General features: G+C 45.9%; 1 protein-coding gene across 2 annotated transcripts; it reads right to left on the bottom strand.

Annotated features, from left to right (window-relative positions):
- Positions 1-8,562: 8,562 nt before the first annotated feature.
- LOC140491499 (class A basic helix-loop-helix protein 9) lies at positions 8,563-18,426 on the bottom strand. 2 transcript variants are annotated; one of them, XM_072589763.1, is made up of 2 exons: positions 17,572-18,423; positions 8,563-11,570 (listed from the first exon to the last, which is right to left on the bottom strand). In XM_072589763.1, the coding sequence occupies exon 1, from the start codon at positions 18,293-18,295 to the stop codon at positions 17,600-17,602; it is 696 nt and encodes a 231-aa protein (XP_072445864.1). In that variant the 5' UTR covers positions 18,296-18,423; the 3' UTR covers positions 8,563-11,570; positions 17,572-17,599. The 2 variants fall into 2 exon arrangements, with proteins under 2 accessions (XP_072445864.1, XP_072445865.1); XM_072589764.1 differs by lacking the exon at positions 8,563-11,570 and adding an exon at positions 15,646-16,665 and having other exon boundaries at positions 17,572-18,426.
- Positions 18,427-19,099: the final 673 nt, after the last annotated feature.

Genomic DNA, 19,099 nt, shown 5'->3' with positions numbered 1-19,099 from the left:
ACTCCATGCTGAATATTTTCCATCTACCACCACTCTCTGACTTCGACCGGTTAGCCAGTTTTCTATCCAATTGGCCAAATTTCCCTCTATCCCATGCCTCCTGACTTTCCGCATAAGCCTACCATGGGGAACCTTATCAAATGCCTTACTAAAATCCATGTACACTACATCCACTGCTCTACCCTCATCCACATGCTTGGTCACCTCCTCGAAGAATTCAATAAGACTTGTAAGGCAAGACCTACCCTTCACAAATCCGTGCTGGCTGTCCCTAATCAAGCAGTGTCTTTCCAGATACTCATAAATCCTATCCCTCAGTACCCTTTCCATTACTTTGCCTACCACAGAAGTAAGACTAACTGGCCTGTAATTCCCGGGGTTATCCCTATTCCCTTTTTTGAACAGGGGCACAACATTCGCTACTCTCCAGTCCCCTGGTACCACCCCAGTTGCCAGTGAAGACGAGAAGATCATTGCCAACGGTACTGCAATTTCCTCTCTTGCTTCCCACATAATCCTAGGATATATCCCGTCAGGCCCGGGGGACTTGTCTATCCTCAAGTTGTTCAAAATGTCCAACACATCTTCCTTCCTAACAGGTATCTCTTCTAGCTTATCAGTCCGTTTCACACTCTCCTCTTCAACAATACGGTCCCTCTCGTTCGTAAATACTGAAGAGAAGTACTTGTTCAAGACCTCTCCTATCTCTTCCGACTCAATACACAGTCTCCCACCACTGTCCTTGATCGGACCTACCCTCGTTCTCGTCATTCTCAGGTTTCTCACATACGCATAGAATGCCTTGGGGTTATCCTTGATCCTATCCGCCAGGGATTTTTCATGCCCTCTCTTAGCTCTCCTAATCCCTTTCTTCAGGTCCCTTCTGGCTATCCTGTATCCCTCCACTACTCTGTCTGAACCTTGTTTCCTCAACCTTATGTAAGCCTCCTTCTTCCTCTTTACTAGACATTCAACCTCCCTCATCAACCAAGGCTCCCTCACACGACCATTTCTTTCCTGCCTGATAGGTACATACATATCAAGGACACGTCGTATCTGCTCCTTGAAAAAGTTCCACATTTCCACCACATCCTTCCCTGACAGCCTATGCTCCCAACGTATGCTCCTCAAATCCTGTCTTACAGCATCGTAATTTCCCTTCCCCCAATTGTAAAAACTTCCTTGTTGTGCGCACCTATCTCTCTCCATAACCAAGGTGAAAGTCACAGAATTGTGGTCGCCATCACCAAAATGTTCACCACTAACAAGCCCACCACTTGTCCCGGTTCATTACTGAGTACCAAATCCAATATGGCCTCCCCTCTGGTTGGACAATCTACATACTGCGTTAGAAAAGCTTCCTGGACACACTGCACAAACACCGCCCCATCCAATCTACTTGATCTAAAGAGCTTCCAATCAATATTTGGGAAGTTGAAGTCGCCCATGACTACGACCCTGTGGCTTCTGCACCTTTCCAAAATCTGTTTCCCAATCTGTTTCTCCACATCTCTGCTGCTATTGGGGGGCCTATAATAAACACCCAACAAGGTGACTGCACCTTTCCTATTTCTGACTTCAGCCCATACTACCTCCAGAGGCAGATCCCCCTCAAACTTCCTTTCTGCAGCCGTTATACCATTTCTAATTAGCAATGCCACCCCCCCTCCTTTTTTACCACCCTCCCTAATCTTACTGAAACATATGTAACCAGGAACCTCCAACAGCCATTCCTGTCCCTCATCTATCCATGTTTCCGTGATGGCCACAACATCGTAGTCCCAGGTACCGATCCACGCCTTAAGTTCACCCACCTTATTTCTGATACTGTTCCAGTACTGTTCCAGTACTGTTAGCACTGTTCCAAGTTTCAAAATGAATATGCAACATTTGCTTGATGTGTTAACAGGTTATCAAGTTTGAATCTTAAGTGAAAAGGACAGAATATGATGGAAATGCATGGCAGGTCCATCAAAGTCCAAAGAAAGATTAATGCTTCAATTACTTACAGTGTGGAAACAGGCCCTTCAGCCCAACAAGTCCACACCAACCCACCTATACTTAACATTACAGGCAATTTAGCGTGGCCAATTCACCTAACCTGCACACTTTTGGACAGTGGGAGGAAACCAGAGCACCTAGAGGTAACCCACACAGACACAGGGAGGCTGTGCAAACTCCACACAGTCAGTCACCTGAGGCAGGAATTGAACCCAGGTCTCTGGTGCTGTGAGGCAACAGTTCTAACCACTGTGCCACTGTGCCACCCACCAATGTGCTGACTTTATCTCAGAGTGTCTTTTTTAATGTTGATTGTGTTTTCATTTTAAATTTCCAGCATTTGCTGTTTTATTTTTTGAGTGTCTAAATTGTTACTGTCATCAAACATTAGCAGAGAGCATTATTCAATAGAACAAAATTGACCAGATTGAATTTTGGTGAAAGTGAGGACTGAAGATGCTGGAGATCAGAGTCAAGATTAGAGTGGTGCTGGAAAAGCACAGCAGGTCAGGAATGATGAAGGGCTTTTACCCGAAACATCAATTTTCCTGCTCCTCAGATGCTGACTGACCTGCTGTGCTTTTCCAGCACCACTCTAATCTTGACTCAGATTGAATTTTGCCCTGATTGCTTATTCAACCTGTATTATTACATTGGTGTACAAAAATCAGTAGGAATATTGTGTGGTGCTTTTTGATGACAGGTTCTTAAAGCTATGTTACAACAGTTATTCTACAAGATATACTCTTATTTCATTGACTGGTACTTGGAAATATCATAACTTGCATGTATGAGAAGACTGTATGCTTGCAGTTTGGTAATCACTGTAAAATATATGAATTATGAGTGAATGAGTGGCTTAATGGATGATGCAGGCATTTATCACACACCCTTCACAATTTTGAGATGTCTCAAAGCACTTCATAGTTACTGAACTCATTTCGCAGTAAACATAGAATTGTAGTGTAAGAACAATGACAACTACTTTACAAAAGTAGGATCCCACAAAAACCCCCACTGAAGTAATGACCAGGTTAAATGCCTTAATAGGCTTAGTTGACGTTTAAGGATGAACCAGGACCTTTGCAACTTCAGATACATTCTAAACCAACTTTTATTTTTGACTTTTATCATACTTTCAGATACAGTTGTTAAATTGTTAATCTTTTTCCAACTGTGTTTCTATTTTCTCCCATTGTCTTCTCCGCGTATACATTTCTACTGAAGTAGTTTTTCCGATGTTGGTCATGCCTTTTCAAAATGGCCCTCCCTCACATAAAGGCTATGACATCCAGCATCCAATTCAATGTTGACAATATCATGGCTGACCTTGATCGGTGGTTTTACAATCATTCATTCATCTGTGAATACCGGAAGGGGGCATCTGATAGTGATGAAACATGATAATACTGAACGATTCTTCTCTCGGGTTGCTGGGGCCATGACTGACTGATTGGTTTATAGTCAAATATAACAGCTCAGATTTTAAGTAAGTAAGCAGCTCCTTCATGTCACCCTATCTGAAACCAGTTCAGTATCACAGACTGAATTGAACCTGGAATTTAGTCTCGGTGCTTAAGTACGGATGTTCAGTTGACTGTCCGGCTGGTTTGTGATGCAGAGTGATGCCAGCGGTATGGGGTTAATGCCTGCACTGAATGAGGTTAGCGCCACCTCCCTCTAATGAAAGAGGACCCCTATAGCCCAGTAGGACTACTGTGACGTTATATTTATATTACCAATTAGACTATCCTTCTCTTTGTTAACATTTTACAAGCTTTTCCGTCTGAGCTTTGCATTGCAAAGGACATTTTTTTGTCTATATTCTCTTTGAAAGACGTGTATAGCAATGCAAGGTGAGTGTTTATCACCTATCACTAACTGCCAATGAGAAGGTGGTGCTGATCAACCTTCTTGAACTGCTCCAGTCTTTGGGATGTAGATACATCACAGTGCTATTAGAGAGGGAGTTCCAGGAGTTTGACCCAGCAACACTGAAAGAATAGCAATATATTCTGAAGTCAGGATGGTGAATGGCTTGGAGGGGAACTTGCACGTGGTGGTATTCCCATGTATATACTGTTCTTGTCCTTCTAGAAGATAGTGGTCATTGGTTTGGAAAGAGCTGCCTGAGGACCCTTGGTGAATTTCCTTTACCTGGTCATGACCAAGGATTGTTTGATCAGGTGGCATTCATTATAAACCTCCTTTCAGGACTTCTTCACTGCAGTCAGCTGAACATCCAATCCACTCTCTTTGCTCCTTCTTTACGTGTGACCATAATCAATTTCTCTTTGAACACGACCAGTTTCATAGTCAAATTCAGTGCTGTTCCCATTTTATCATGACACTTTCCAACAGAAATCATTGTATGTTGGTTAAGAATGATAAAAGGACACAGTCTTATTTTTTTGCTGCCTCACCCCATGGACACTCGCCAAGCTCATAGTCATAGAGTCATAGAGATGTACAGCATGGAAACAGACCCTTCGGTCCAACCCATCCATGCAGACCAGATATCCCAACCCAATCTAGTCCCACCTGCCAGCACCCGGCCCATATCCCTCCAAACCCTTCCTATTCATATACTCATCCAAATGCCTTTTAAATGTTGCAATTGTACCAGCCTCCACCACTTCCTCTGGCAGCTCATTCCACACACGTACCACCCTCTGTGTGAAAAAGTTACCCCTTAGGTCTCTTTTATACCTTTCCCCTCTCACAATAAACCTATGCCCTCTATTTCTGGATTCCCCCACTCCAGGGAAATGACTTTGCCTATTTGTCCGATCCATGCTCCTCATAATTTTGTAAACCTCTATAAGGTCACCCCTCAACCTCCAAAACTCCAGGGAAAACAGCCCTAACCTATTCAACCTCTCCCTATAGCTCATATTCTCCAACCCTGGCAACATCCTTGTAAATCTTTTCTCAACCCTTTCATGTTTTACAACATCTTTCCAATAGGAAGGAGACCAGAATTGCACGCAATATTCCAACAGTGGCGTAACCAATGTCCTGTACAGCCGCAACATGGCTTCCCAACTCCTATACTCAATACTCTGACCAATAAAGGAAAGCATAGCAAATGCCTTCTTCATTATCCTATCTACCTGCGACTCCACTTTCAAGGAACTATGAACCTGCACTCCAAGGTCTCTTTGTTCAGCAACACTCCCTAGGACCTTACCATTAAGTGTATAAATCCTGCTAAGATTTGTTTTCCCAAACTGCAGCACTTCACATTTATCTGAATTAAACTCCATCTGCCACTTCTCAGCCCATTGGCCCATCTGATCAAGATCCTGTTGTAATCTGAGGTACCCTCTTCTCTGTCCACTACACCTCCAATTTTGGTGTCATCTGCAAACTTACTAACTGTACCTCTTATGTTCACATCCAAATCATTTATGTAAATAACAAAAAGTAGAGGACCCAGCACCAATCCATGTGGCACTCCACTGGTCACAGGCCTCCAGTCTGAAAAACAACCCTCCACCACCACCCTCTGTCTTCTATCTTTGAGTCAGTTCTGTATCCAAATGGCTAGTTCTGCCTGTATTCCATGAGATTTAACCTTGCTAACCAGTCTCCTATGGGGAACTTTGTTGAATGCCTTACTGAAGTCCACTTAGATCACATCTACCGCTCTGCCCTCATCAATCCTCTTTGTTACTTCTTCAAAAAACTCAATCAAGTGTGTGAGACATTATTTCCCACACACAAAGCCATGTTGACTATCCCTAATCAGTTCTTGCCTTTCCAAATACATGTAGATCCTGTCCCTCAGGATTCCCTCCAACAACTTGCTCACCACCGATGTCAGGCTTATTGGCCTATAGTTCCCTTGTCTTTACTGCCCTTCTTATACAGGAGCACCATGTTAGCCAACCTCTAGTCTTCCGGCACCGCCCCTGTGACTATCGATGATACAAATATCTCAGCAAAATGCCCAGTCATCACTTCTCTAGCTTCCCACAGAGTTCTCGGGTACACCTGATCAGGTCCTGGGGATTTATCCATCTTTATGCGTTTCAAGACACCCAGCACTTCCTCCTCTGTAATATGGACATTTTGCAAGATGTTATCATCTATTTTCCTACATTCTATATCTTCCATATCCTTTTCCACAGTAAATACTGATGCAAAATACTCATTTAGTATCTCCCCCATTTTCTGTGGCTCCACATAAAGGCTGCCTTGCTGATCTTTGAGGGGCCCTATTCTCTCCCTAGTTACCTTTTTGTCCTTAATGTATTTGTAAAAATCCTTTGGATTCTCCTTAATTTTATTTGCCAAAGCCATCTCATGTCCCCTTTTTACCCTCCTGATTTCCCTCTTAAGTGTACCCCTACTGCCTTTATGCTCTTCTAAGGATTCACTCGATCTATCCTGTCTATACCTTACATATGTTTCCTTCTTTTTCTTACCCAAACCCTCAATTTCTTTAGTCATCCAGCATTCCTTATACCTACCAGCCTTCCCTTTCACCCTGACAGGAATATACTTTCTCTGGATTCTTGTTATCTCATTTCTGAAGGCTTCCCATTTTCAAACCGTCCCTTTACCTGTGAACATCTGCCCCCAGTCAGCTTTTGAAAGTTCTTGCCTAATACCGTCAAAATTAGCCTTTCTCCAATTTAGAACTTCAACTTTTAGATCTGGTCTATATTTTTCCATCACTATTTTAAATCTAATAGAATTATGGTCACTGACCCCAAAGTGCTCCCCCACTGACTCCTCAGTCACCTGCCCTGCCTTATTTCCCAAGAGTAGGTCAAGTTTTGCACCTTCTCTAGTAGGTACATCCACATACTGAATCAGAAAATTTTCTTGTACACACTCAATAAATTCTCCTTCATCTAAACCCTTAACACTATGGCAGTCCCAGTCTATGTTTGGAAAGCTAAAATCCCCTATCACAACCACCCTTTTATTCTTACAGATAGCTGAGATCTCCTTACAAGTTTGTTTTTCAATTTCCCTCTGACTGTTAGGGAGTCTATAATACAATCCCAATAAAGTGATCATCCCTTTCTTATTTCTCAGTTCCACCCAAATACCTTCCTTGGATATATTTCCAGGAATATCCTCCCTCAGCACAGCTATAATGCTATCCCTGATCAAAAACACCACTCCCGCCCCTCTCTTGTCTCCCCTTCTATCCTTCCTGTAGTATTTGTATCCTGGAACATTCAGCTGCCAGTCCTGCCCATCCCTGAGCTATGTTTCTGTAATTGCTATGATATCCCAGTCCCATGGTCCTAACCATGCCCTGAGTTCATCTGCCTTCCCCTTTAGGCCCCTTGCATTGAAATAAATGCAATTTAATTGATGGCTTTACTTCATAAAGCATATTGGTGTAATGAAAACTGAATAGTTATGATCTTTCCACAGTCAAAGTTCTTTGTAAAATAGATTTTCTTTATTTTTTTGGGTAAATAAGTAATTGTAATAATTGTTTACAGCATGAATAATGGAATGTAATATGGATAAATATTTTAACCTTTATTTTCTAAAAATGGTAACATTCATTGTCATAAATTCCTAAGTCCTATGTTCCTATTGACCAGAGAGGAGAGGCTTGTTGGGGAGTGCAGGGCAGATAAGAAAGTGGAGTTGAGACCACAACTAGATCAGCGATAATCTTATTGAATGGCAGAGCAGACTGTGAGTCAAGTGACCTCCTTTTGCCTTTCGGTCCTCTGTTCCCATCGGTATAGTATGGTCCATCCATGTATCTTTATAATTGAGGAAAGAAGCATGTAAAAATCAAAACTATTTTTTGCTTAATATTGGGTCTGTGGATTTTTAAAAAATAGCTGCATCTGTAGACTGCTACATTGAATTCTATACCATAGGAATTGACTTTACACCTTTAATGCTAACACAGAGAATGGCACACAGATTTAATATAAAGCAACATTCTTAATGTCTCATTATGGATAAATGCACTTGATAAGAATCTTGCATGAGAAGAACAATGAGTTGATTGTTTTAAAGTTTATTGGTAAAGTCTCCATAGTTCTCCTAAATGATAGGGTCGTTCTCTCATCAGATGATGATTAGTGGCAATTTAACTTGTGTCTCAGGCAAGATGAGATGTCAAGAAGGAAAGTCAATGAGTGTAGGAATTGAACCCATGCTGTTAGTATTACTATACCTCAGTAAACCAGCTGCCTAGCTAAGTGAGCTAACCAACCCCTCCAAGGGGTCCAAGTGTGCAGCTTTTATTTTCACTTTTGTCATTTTTTTTCTTAAAAACCGAAGGGCAACTTAACTTGTTCAAAGGGTGGTCGATTTCTGCTCTATTTCTGTCCTTTTTATTGATTTTAAAAGCAACTTCTGCCATTAGGAATTCTTTTAAAAACACAAGAACTTAGATCAGTTTGGATGTCTTTGTTTCTGTGCTGCCAGTTGAGCTAAGTGTTACTGTTGCTACTGAGTTGAAATAGTCCATGCTCATGAGATGTTAATTACTGTTCATTCAGTGCTTAAACACATTTGGAATCAAAATCAATTCAAACTCATTGCTTTGATAATTGAAAAAAGTAGACAAACAAAATTCAAAATGTCCTTTTATTCAATAATTCTTTATGATTTCTTATTTTTTTCCCCTCTAGTAGTCTGATGAGTCTCTCATTTTAAAATGTACCAAACTATTAGAACTGCTATCTGGCATACGACTGGTAATCCAAAGCTCCCAGACTAATGTTCTAGGGATGTGCATTCAAAACCCTCTGTGGGTCAATGGTGAAGTTTGAATTAAAAATACCTGGACTTAGTCATAGAGTCATAGAAATGTACAGCATGGAAACAGACCCATCGGTCCAACCCGTCCATGCCGACCAGATATCCCAACCCAATCTAGTCCCACCTGCCAGCACCCGGCCCATACCCCTTCAAACCCTTCCTATTCATATACCCATCCAAATGCCTCTTAAATGTTGCAATTGTACCAGCCTCCACCACATCCTCTGGCAGCTCATTCCATACACGTATCACCCTCTGCGTGCAAAAGTTGCCCCTTAGGTCTCTTTTGTATCTTTCCCCTCTCACTCTAAACCTATGCCCTCTAGTTCTGGACTCCCCGACGCCAGAGAAAAGACTTTGCCTATTCATCCTATCCATGCCCCTCATAATTTTGTAAACCTGTAGTCAAATGGTATCCATGCAACTATTGTCGATTATTGTCAAATCCCATCTAGTTCTCTGATGACCTTTTGAGAAGGAAATCCTACATGTGACTCCAGGATCACAGTAATGTGGTTGACTCTTAACTGCCCTCAAAATGAGGCTGGCCAGCCACTCAGTTATAGAGCCGAACAAAAGGAATGAAACCAAGGCACCAAAACCCCTAGTCCTGCAAAGTCCCCCATCATAACATTGGCAGACTTGTCCCATGAGCAAGTCAAGTAACCATGTGGCATGGTGCTCAGGGATTAGCACTGCTGCCTCACACTGCCAGGGACCCAGGTTTGACTCCAGCCTCCGGTGACTGTCAGTGTGGAGTTTGCAGGGTTACAAGGATTGAGTGGGATATTCTTTGGAGGGTCAGTGTGGACTTAATGGGCCAAATGGCCTGCTTCCACACTATAAGGATTCTATGAAGAGCAGAATGTGGTCATACACACAGAATTATACTTTACAGTCAATTTCCTTGGCTCTGTCCTGTGCACAAAATGCAAGATATAAGCATCCCAGCCAATTACTGCCTTGTCAGTCTACTCATGATCACCATCACCAAAGTTATGGTAGGGATAATGGATAGTGCTATCAAGTGGCTCTCCCAAAGGATTAGCCTGCTCATTGACTCTCAGTTTAGGATCAGCCAAGGCAACTCCTGACCTCACTACAGCCTCAGTCCAAACAGCAAAAAAGACCTGAATTCCACGGGTGAGATGCACTTAACATCAAGGCAACATTTGGCCAAGGAACCCCAGCAAAACTGGAGTCAATAGGAAATAGGCAAAGCTCTCTATTGACTTGAGTGATTCCTACCACAAAAGAGGCCAAATGCCTCAGTTCAGAAATTCCTCAGGGTAGTGTCCTGGACCCAACCAACTTCACCTGCATCATCAACAATATTCCCTCAATCATCATTTTAGAAGTGGGTATATTGACCAATGATTCCTCAGATGTTGAACCAGTTTATATCCAACTGCAACAAACCTCCGAGGACATCCAAACTTAGGCTGACAGTGGAAATTAACATTCACACCACACAAGTACTAGGCAATGACGATCTCCAATAAGACAGAATCTAACCATCTCCCCATGACATTCAATAGTATTGTCATTGCTGAATTCCCCCGCTATCAACATCTTGGGTTACCATTGATCAGAAACGGAACTGGTAATTAGTTGATTAGCACATTGAACATGACTCGATTTTGTTTAGAAATTTGGTTTGGAGTGTTTATTTTGCATTTTGTTTCTCTATTTTTTCACTGTGGCATAGTGTCCATTTCTGAGAGATGGTAAGGTTAAGGTTAGAGTCTGTTGGTAAACAGGGATTTGGGTGCAGTTACAGATATTTCATTTGGAGTTCTTCACCACAGCCTGGACAGAAAGGGATTGTTGAGATCAAGACTTCCCAATGGGAGTGCTGTGATTCCAAATGGGATTGTGAGCTTGAGGTTGCGAGCTCTGAGATAGCATTGCCCATTGTGGAGCTCTGACTGAGTTAGAATAACTAGTCTCTGACTCTAACAGGCCCCTCCTCTCACTGACCTCCAGCCCCTGCTCGCTCAAAGGGATCACAAATCCTTTCAAACCGCAAGGGGATCATAGTGGGGAAAACTTTGGGAAACATGAGCGTAGGTAGCCTTTTCCTCATTTGTGTGGAGGTGATGGCCTTGTGTTATTGTCACTAGGCCTATTAATACAGAAACCCAGGTAATGATCTGGGGACCTGGTTCACATCCTGCTAAGGCAGATGGTGGAACTTGAGTTCAATAAATATCTAGAATCGAGAGTCCAATGATGATTGTGAGTTCATTGCTGATTGTCAGGAAAAACCCATCTGGTTCACTAATGGTATTTAGGCATTAATGAACCATCAAGATTTCCTTGCCTTCGTTTAGGAAAGGAAACTACCATTTTTACCCAGTCTGGCCTACATGTGACTCCAGACCCATAGCAATGAGATTAACTCTTAACTGCCTTCTGAGAAATTAGGGATGGGCAATAAATGCTGGTCTATCCAGCAATGCTCACTTCCTATAAATGAATTTTTAAAATTCTCCTGCCTTTCAGTTGCCTGGTGAATAACTGGTGGCACATGATGCCCCCTCTTGTTGGCAAGGTTGTGCAGCAAGACCAGCAAACAAGTATTTTGATACTTCAATGTAAATTCTCCAGAGCTTCTCCAGATTGGTCCCAATCATGGAAGCCTTGTTCCAGAACATCAGTGGTCAGCTCCATCACATTTTGTATGGCAGCATGGTTTTCCTGTATGTATGTTGTGTTCACGTATCTGGGTTACAAACTGGAGACTCCAATCATGTTGTCAGTGGATTGCTCTTGTTGCTTGGTTTGCGTTGTTCAGTTGCAGCTGGCACAACCGACTGCAAAGAGAATTAAAGACATTATGACTGCGAGCAAGATACCAGGGCATTCACCTGTATGATTCATTGCTAATGGTTACACACCCACTGGATACCAAGAGCTAAAGGTTCTGATATAGGACAGCTGAAACAAAAATGGAAACTGCTAGAGAAACTCAGCAGGTCTGGCTGCAGCAGTAGGGAGACAACAGAGTTAACGCTGCAAGTCCACTGACCCTTCTTCAGGATATGCTGCTGAGTTTATACAGGAATTTCTGTTTTTGTTTCAGATCTTCAGCATCCACAGTTCTTTGGTTTATTTTACTAATATAAGTCAGAGTTGGCTTGTAGCACTTGCCATGGGGAATCCTGGAACTCAAGCATTTCCTGCTTTTGCCCACTCACCTTTCTCTCATGGGAGATTCAGAACTGTACTTAATTTGCTTTGAGCTGAGACCTCCCTTACTCTGCATTTGACAGCAAGATGATGCTAATATCCCAAGCTCTAGCCTGGACGATGGTAGACCACATAAACCAAGGTCACCCTCGCAGTCACTGACAGTGCAGTCCTTGCCCTGCTCCGAGTTGTGGCTGCAGCAGGATGCATAATTCAGTGATGATGCTCTCACTGAAACACAGACATCTCATTGTTTTTCTGTAGGGAGGACAGCAGCCTTGTGAATACCCTGTGCAAGCATGTTCTCTTGCTAGGAACACTCATCCCTCAGTGTAACCTTTCCCCTCCACCCTCTTCCAGCAGTTTATCCTACTCTGTGCTACCTCAGTTCATTCTATAAGTCATTATGCATTCCAAGGGGAATGGCTTTCATATGAGGGATCAGCTGATTTGTACGTACATTTCAAAGAGGTTAAAAAGGCCTTAAATACCATCACCTCACTTATTGTAGATTTTTGCAATTTGAAACTACAATAGAAGGCACCAAGCTTCTGGAATGGGTCAGCAGCCAGAGATAATCAATTACCAACTCAACTGTAAGCAGTTAATGATTTCTAAATAGCATTGGTGGAAGCCCTTCCCTCTTTTTGAACCAGTTGGGCTGTGTAAGGTTAAGAGAAGAAATAACTGAAGTGTTGAGTTTTACCATGGTAGGACTGGTATCAATCATTGCATGATGTCATGGTCCACCTGCGCTGTGAAAGGTCTGTTGGATTTTAGCTGAGGTGCTCCGAACAGCTGCATCAATAACATATCTGCTGCAGTTAACCCTGAAATTATGCATGGACCTTAGAGATCTAACAGCACTTGGAGCAGCCAAGAAATAGCCCAATTTCTCTCCCATAATGTGTAGCAGTCTTTCTATAAGATTCTGCTCTTTTTTAATAAAAGTGTTTTTTCATATTTTAATATTTCATGTTGTATGAGAGAAACTTCAAGGACTGTTCACTGAGTCTAATTTTCAAAAATGGGTTTTATTCTTCATATTTATTAAAAATTGCAGAGCAGGAAGAACATTGACATGTTAAATATTATGTAAACATACTTCAAATATTGTATCTATGATATGGCACAGCATTTAGATCCACAGTACTTATACAGATTTTAGCTCACAATAAGACTACCATTTGAAAATTGCTTTCAATTTCCCTCATAACACATGGTAAACACCAGAGATATACACCAACAACCTTTCTTAAAGGGGCTACATAAACATAGGTTGTTGTTTGTAGTTTGTACAAACCTGAGTTACATATAAGAGCTGCTTGAGTGGAAAGGGGGTATGCACTGACTAACTGGTGTTCTTCACGCCTCCAGTGACCAGAGGACACAACATGGCACTGGAATTATCATCCCCCATCCCAAAAACATTTCAGTTTAATTTGAAAAGTTTCTGAAGTTTTGTAACATCCCTTTATCTGTTCACGTGGTTGTCAATTCCTTCAGGAGGTTTCAGAAGCGGATGTTCCCAATAGGGTTGGGGGTGAGTCTAGAACCAGGGATCATTGTCTAAGGATAGGAGGTAAACCATTTAGGACTGAGACAAAGAGGATTTTTTTCACCCCAGAAAGTGGTGAGCCTATTGAATTCCTGACCATGGAAAGCAGTTAAGATCAAAACATTTATGATTTCAAGGAGTTGGATTTTTTTTTCAAGCACTTGGGATATGAGGGGGAAAGTGGGAACAGGCAATTCAGTTGGATGACTTGTGATGGCACAATGGCTCAGTGGTTAGCTCTGCTGCCTCACAGCACCAGGGACCTGCATTCGATTCCAACCTTTGGTGACTGTCTGCGTGGAGTTTACACATTCTCTCAGTGTCTGCATGGGTTCCCTCCCACAATCAAAAGATGTGCAGGTTAGGTGAATCAGCCATGCTAAATTGACCATAGTGTTCAGGGATATGTAGGTTGGGTGCTTAGTCGGGGATAAATACAAGATAATAGGGTAGAGGTCTGGGTGGATTACTCTTCAGAGGGTCAGTGTGGACTTGTTGGGTCAAAGATCCTACTTCCACACTCTAGGGATTCTTTGATCAGCCATGATTGTGGTGAATGGTAGAGCAGGTATGAAGGACCAAATAGCCTACTCCTGCTATTAATTTTAATATGGAAGTTGCCAGATCATGGCACTAACCTGGTATTAATATAGCTGCGTTTAGATTAGATTAGATTTCCTACAGCATGGAAACAGGTCCTTCCTCAACACGGATTACAAAATCTTCGCCAGGGCGTTGTCTTCTCGCCTGGCCTCCGTGCTGGCCCACATGATTCACCCGGACCAGTCCTACACAGTCCCGGGCCAGAGGATACACGACAACATCCACATGCTCTGGGACCTGATCCATTTCTGTCCACGGGCTGGTTTGCCAAGCGCCTTCCTGTCTCTCAACCAGGAGAAGGTGTTCGACAGGGTCGATCACGAATATCTGCTCGGGACTCTGTGGGCATTTGGGTTTGGGACACAGTTCGTCGCCTGGAACAGACTTTTGTACACCGCCACAGAGTGTCTGGTTAAAGTTAACGGGTCCCTGACGGCTCCCCTTCGTTTTGGGAGAGGAGTGTGTCAAGGCTGCCCCCTGTCCGGCCAGCTGTATTCCCTGTGCATGGAGCCTTTCCTGAGTCTCTTGCGCAGGAGGTTGTCGGGGCAGGTTCTGTGCTACGCGGGCACGGGGGTGGTCCTCTCGGCCTACGCCGACGACATGCACCTCACTTTCACTGACCCAGCTCACCTGGGGAGGATGCGTGAGTGTCAGGCCGTGTACTCGGCAGTGTCTTCCGCCAGGATTAACTGGGCCAAATGTTCCGGACTACTGGTCAGTCCGTGGCGGGTGGACTCTCTCCTGGAGGAGTTATGGGGGTTCAGCTGGAGTACCACCCATCTCCTCTACCTGGGGGTCTACCTCAGCCCGGCTGAGGAATCCTGGCTGGCCAACTGGCAGGAGCTGGAGGCCAAAGTCTCGGCTCGCCTAGGCCGCTGGACAGGACTGCTCCGAGTGCTATCTTACAGGAGTCGAGTGCTGGTCATAAACCAGCTGGTGGCCGCCATGCTGTGGTACCGGCTGGTCCCTTTGGTCCTTCCTCCTGGTTTTTTCGCTGACATCCAGAGAACGGCGGTTCACTTCTTCTGGGACAAAAAGGTGCATTGGGTCACTGCACAGGTTCTGAGTCTCCTTATTGAGGAGGGCGGTCAGTCGCTGGTGTGTGTCCGCACCCAGGTCGCGACGTTCCGCCTTCAGACCTTGCGGCGATACCTTTACGTCGAGCCTCCTCCTAGGTGGTGCGCCCTGGCGATGTATTTTTTCCGCCAGGTGCATAACCTCAACTACAACACGCAGCTCTTGTTCGTCGACCGTGACGATTTGGAGGTCGCCCTCAAGACGCTGCCTGTCTTTTACCAGGACCTGATCACTGTTTGGAACATGGTCAAATCGCGTCGCGCCTACCCTCCGGCTGGAGTAGCGGCTGTCGTCAGGGGGCCGTTGCTCAGGAATCTGCACCTCAGTACTCGTGGGTTTGAGTGGCTGTCGGAGGGGAGGGCCGTGGCTGCAAGGGTGATGGGGCCCTGGGCTGGACGCTGCCACAGGACATAGCGAGCAGGGCAGCGGTAGACGTTTGGTTCGTGGCCACCGCCATCCGACGCCTTAAAACGGCGGTGCTCGGACCCGACGTAGTGCACCAGTTGGAGGACGCTCAAGTGTGCGGTGGGACCCCATTCGCGCTCACCCCAGCCCGGACGGAATTTCACATTGGCCCCAAGGTCCCGTACTTCCCGCGGGAGCCTGTGACCCACAACCTGAGCCGCCTCCGGAATTTTAATTTTGTTCCTTTTCAGGGGGTAAAAAGACAGGCCCTGTATCGACTGCTGCTGCACACCGTCCACCTCTTCTCCCTCATCCACCGTCCGGACACGCCTTGGCGTGCCCACTTGCCACCGGGTGGTGGAGATCCCCAGTGGAGGGCTCTCTACGCGGGAGTCCTCCCCTTTCTCTCGGGGATCTGGGGTGGAGGGTGCTGCACGCAGCAGTCCCCTGCAACCGCAGATTGCGGTGGTTCACGGACTCCCAGCCCAACTGCTTGTTCTGTGGCGCTGTGGAGTCCGCGGACCATGTATATATTGGATGTGGGCGTTTGCACTTTTTGATTTTCTCAGAAACCTTCTCCTCTGCTTTTGGTTGCACTTCAGTCCCATGCTCCTGATCTTCGGGCACCCGGTACGGAGGAGGGAGGGCAGGTCCGAGGACCTCCTCGTGGGTCTGCTCCTGGGCCTGGCCAAACTGGCCATCAACAGGTCCAGGCAGCGGGCCGTGGAGGGGGTCGTTAGGGCCAAATGCCTGCCCCTCGTATGCCGTTACATTAGAGCCCAGGTGTCCTTAGAGAAGGAGCACGCGGTGTCCACCAACACCCTGGAGTCATTCAGGGAGAGGTGGGTGCCACAGGGAGTGGAGTGCATTATTTCCCCCTCCAACTCTATTTTGATTTAATCCCTGCCCTCCCCTTCACTGTTTGATCACACAGCATTGCCCTTTGATGTGAAGGGCGCTGCTTGTCACTGGCCACTCGGGTGTTTCTTTTCTTCCTGGTGGTGGAAACTGATTAAAGATTTGTACACCTTGTGTCTCTCACTGTGTCCCACACCTGCACACACACACCATGGGTGCTGGAATATAAAACAAAACAGGAGTGTCAGACTCTGTGCTAAAAAAAATGGAAACAGACCCTTTGGCCCAAGAAGTCCACAGCGATCCTCTGAAGAGTAACTCATCCAGACCCATTCCCCTACCCTATATTTACCCCTGACTAATGTATCTAACACTACGGACAATTTAGCATGGCCAATTCACCTGACCTGCACTTTGGACTGTGGGAGGAAACTGGAGCACCTGAAGGAAACCCACACAGACACGGGGGAGATTAACATTCAATAAATAGAATCCCTACAGCGTGGAAACAGGCCATTCAGCCCAACAAGTCCACACCGACCCTCCGAAGAGTAACCCACCCAGACCCTTTCCCCTACTCCCTACGAATGCACCTATCACTATGGGCAATTTAGCATGGCCAATTCACCTGACCTGCACCTAATTGAAGTAGTAAGGTATCACACGTAGGTTATTCACTTGTATTGACTGCACGATGCTGATATATAGTACCCCCCTCACGTTGCAATGAAATGACCAATTTGTCAGCCTGTGGAACAAGGTGTTGAGTGGCTCCGGGGGCGGGGGCGAAATATGGGCCAAATAATCGCAGCAAGACTATCCCTAACCGCTGGGGAAGGTTCACATGAAGCTCGCGAAAGTATTACCACTAGGAGAGAATGAGGACAGCGGATTCTGGAGATCAGAGTCGAGAGTGTGGTGCTGGAAAAGCACAGCAGGTCAGGTATCATCTGAGGAGCAGGAGAATCGAAATTTCAGGCATAAGCCCTTCATCAGGAAAAGTATTACCACTGTCAGACATAATCTGCGCCCATGTCCCTCGGGATTGGGGGTGGGGTTTGAATCTGTGCTAAATGCCCCTGAATATAAACATACATCCCACACAGTGAGTTTAAAAGAAATACCTTTTACACAAAGCACACAGTATCCGGCTCAGTGCATTGGAAGTGTCTGTTGGTAGCTGGTTCCTGGGAAATAATTGAATTGCCAAGGCAGTGGGGCCGGAGGGGAGTTTACAAAGGTCTCCAGGTGACTCTGGTGGAAAGCTGTCCTCACCCCAAACTGGGAGCCGCCGGCACTTGAGTAACATTCCGGGCTGGGCACGGTGCCCTGTTCTCGGGGAAGGTCACCGGGAGGCTGCTGGAAGTAGAGGGGGCTGCCCGGAGTTTCTGGCGGACGGGAGGCGGGCGGCTCAGCGCCAGGGGACGGTGTCTCTGCGGGCAGCCGCCGGCACTCGCTGTGCTCGCACGGCCACCTGTGGAGGGGAGCGGAGCGCAGGAAGAGCGAGAGGCTGGAGATCTTGTGGATGGCCCTCCGCAGGGTGGCGATCTTGGACAGCCGCTTGCCGTTCAGGTCGTGCCTCAGGCTCAGCCGCAGGGCGTTGAACGCCTGGTTGTAATCCAGGATGCGCTTCCTCTCCCGCACGTTGGCCGCAATCCTCCTGGCTTTGGAGCGCACCGGCCTGGCGCGTCTCCTCGCCGTGCTCTCCCCTTCCTCCTCCGGGCACAGCGCTGGCTCTCTCCGGGAGTTTCCCAGCGGCTCAGCCGGGTGTCCCTGAGCTAGAGGGGGAGCCTGTCCAACAGGGGAATGCTGCACTCCGGGGGCCCTCCTGCGAGCTGACCTCTGCATGCTGCTGCCTCTGATCCAACACACTCACACTGACTCCCAGCAGCCAGGCTGCTTCCCCCCCGGCTCAAAACAACTTTCCAAAAGCAACATCGCTCCCCCCCTCTTTTTAAAACATACACACACGTGACAGAAAGCTCACCTTTGCGCCACAAAACAGGTTCATTTCCACCTCCATCCCCCCTTCCACATCTCCCACCAGCTCAGCCCACCCCACCCCACCCCACCCTTTTGCATTTAACCCTTTCCAGCCTCCTTCCTTTAGGGGACCCTTCAGGATGAGCAAATCACTGCAGGTTGCCTGAGCCGCTGTGATCCTCCAGCGAGGATCCTTTCTCACTTTGCAAACTTCGGCCCGGGAAAGGGGCATCGCGCAGGAGGTGACAACGGCTCTGTTTCAATCCAAACGGAGGCACTGTGGATGCTGTAAATCAGAGGCCAAAGTAGACAGTGCTGGTGGAAGCTGAGCAGATCGGGCAGCATCTGTGGAGAGACCCTTCTGAGTGTTTCCACCAGTTTCTATTTTGTCTCAGTTTTTCCTTTTCAATTTCATCTATTTTTCCTATTCAGTTATTACACATGTCTAGAGGAGGTGGGACCTGAATCGGGACCCCCGGATTAGGGGTAGGGACACTACCTCTGCACCATAAGAGCCTCCCTGTGTGTATGTTATTCGAAGAGGGGCATACCACAATAAATTGTTAAAATGGAAACATCGACAATGGCAGCAGCGGCTGGCCTCAGCCTGAACTTTGGGAGCGATTCCGAGGGGGATTTGAATGAGTGTGCCCGCCTTAAGGTGTCTGC

Source organism: Chiloscyllium punctatum, chromosome 19, assembly GCF_047496795.1.
Source record: "Chiloscyllium punctatum isolate Juve2018m chromosome 19, sChiPun1.3, whole genome shotgun sequence".
NCBI classification, from domain to species: Eukaryota; Metazoa; Chordata; class Chondrichthyes; order Orectolobiformes; family Hemiscylliidae; genus Chiloscyllium; species Chiloscyllium punctatum.
The sequence above is the reverse complement of the archived record's forward strand: the minus strand, read 5'-3'. Positions and strand labels throughout refer to the sequence as shown.

Excerpts from the sequence above, each read along its gene's own strand:
- LOC140491499 (XM_072589764.1), bottom strand. The coding sequence starts at position 18,295 with ATGCAGAGGTCAGCTCGCAGGAGGGCCCCCGGAGTGCAGCATTCCCCT.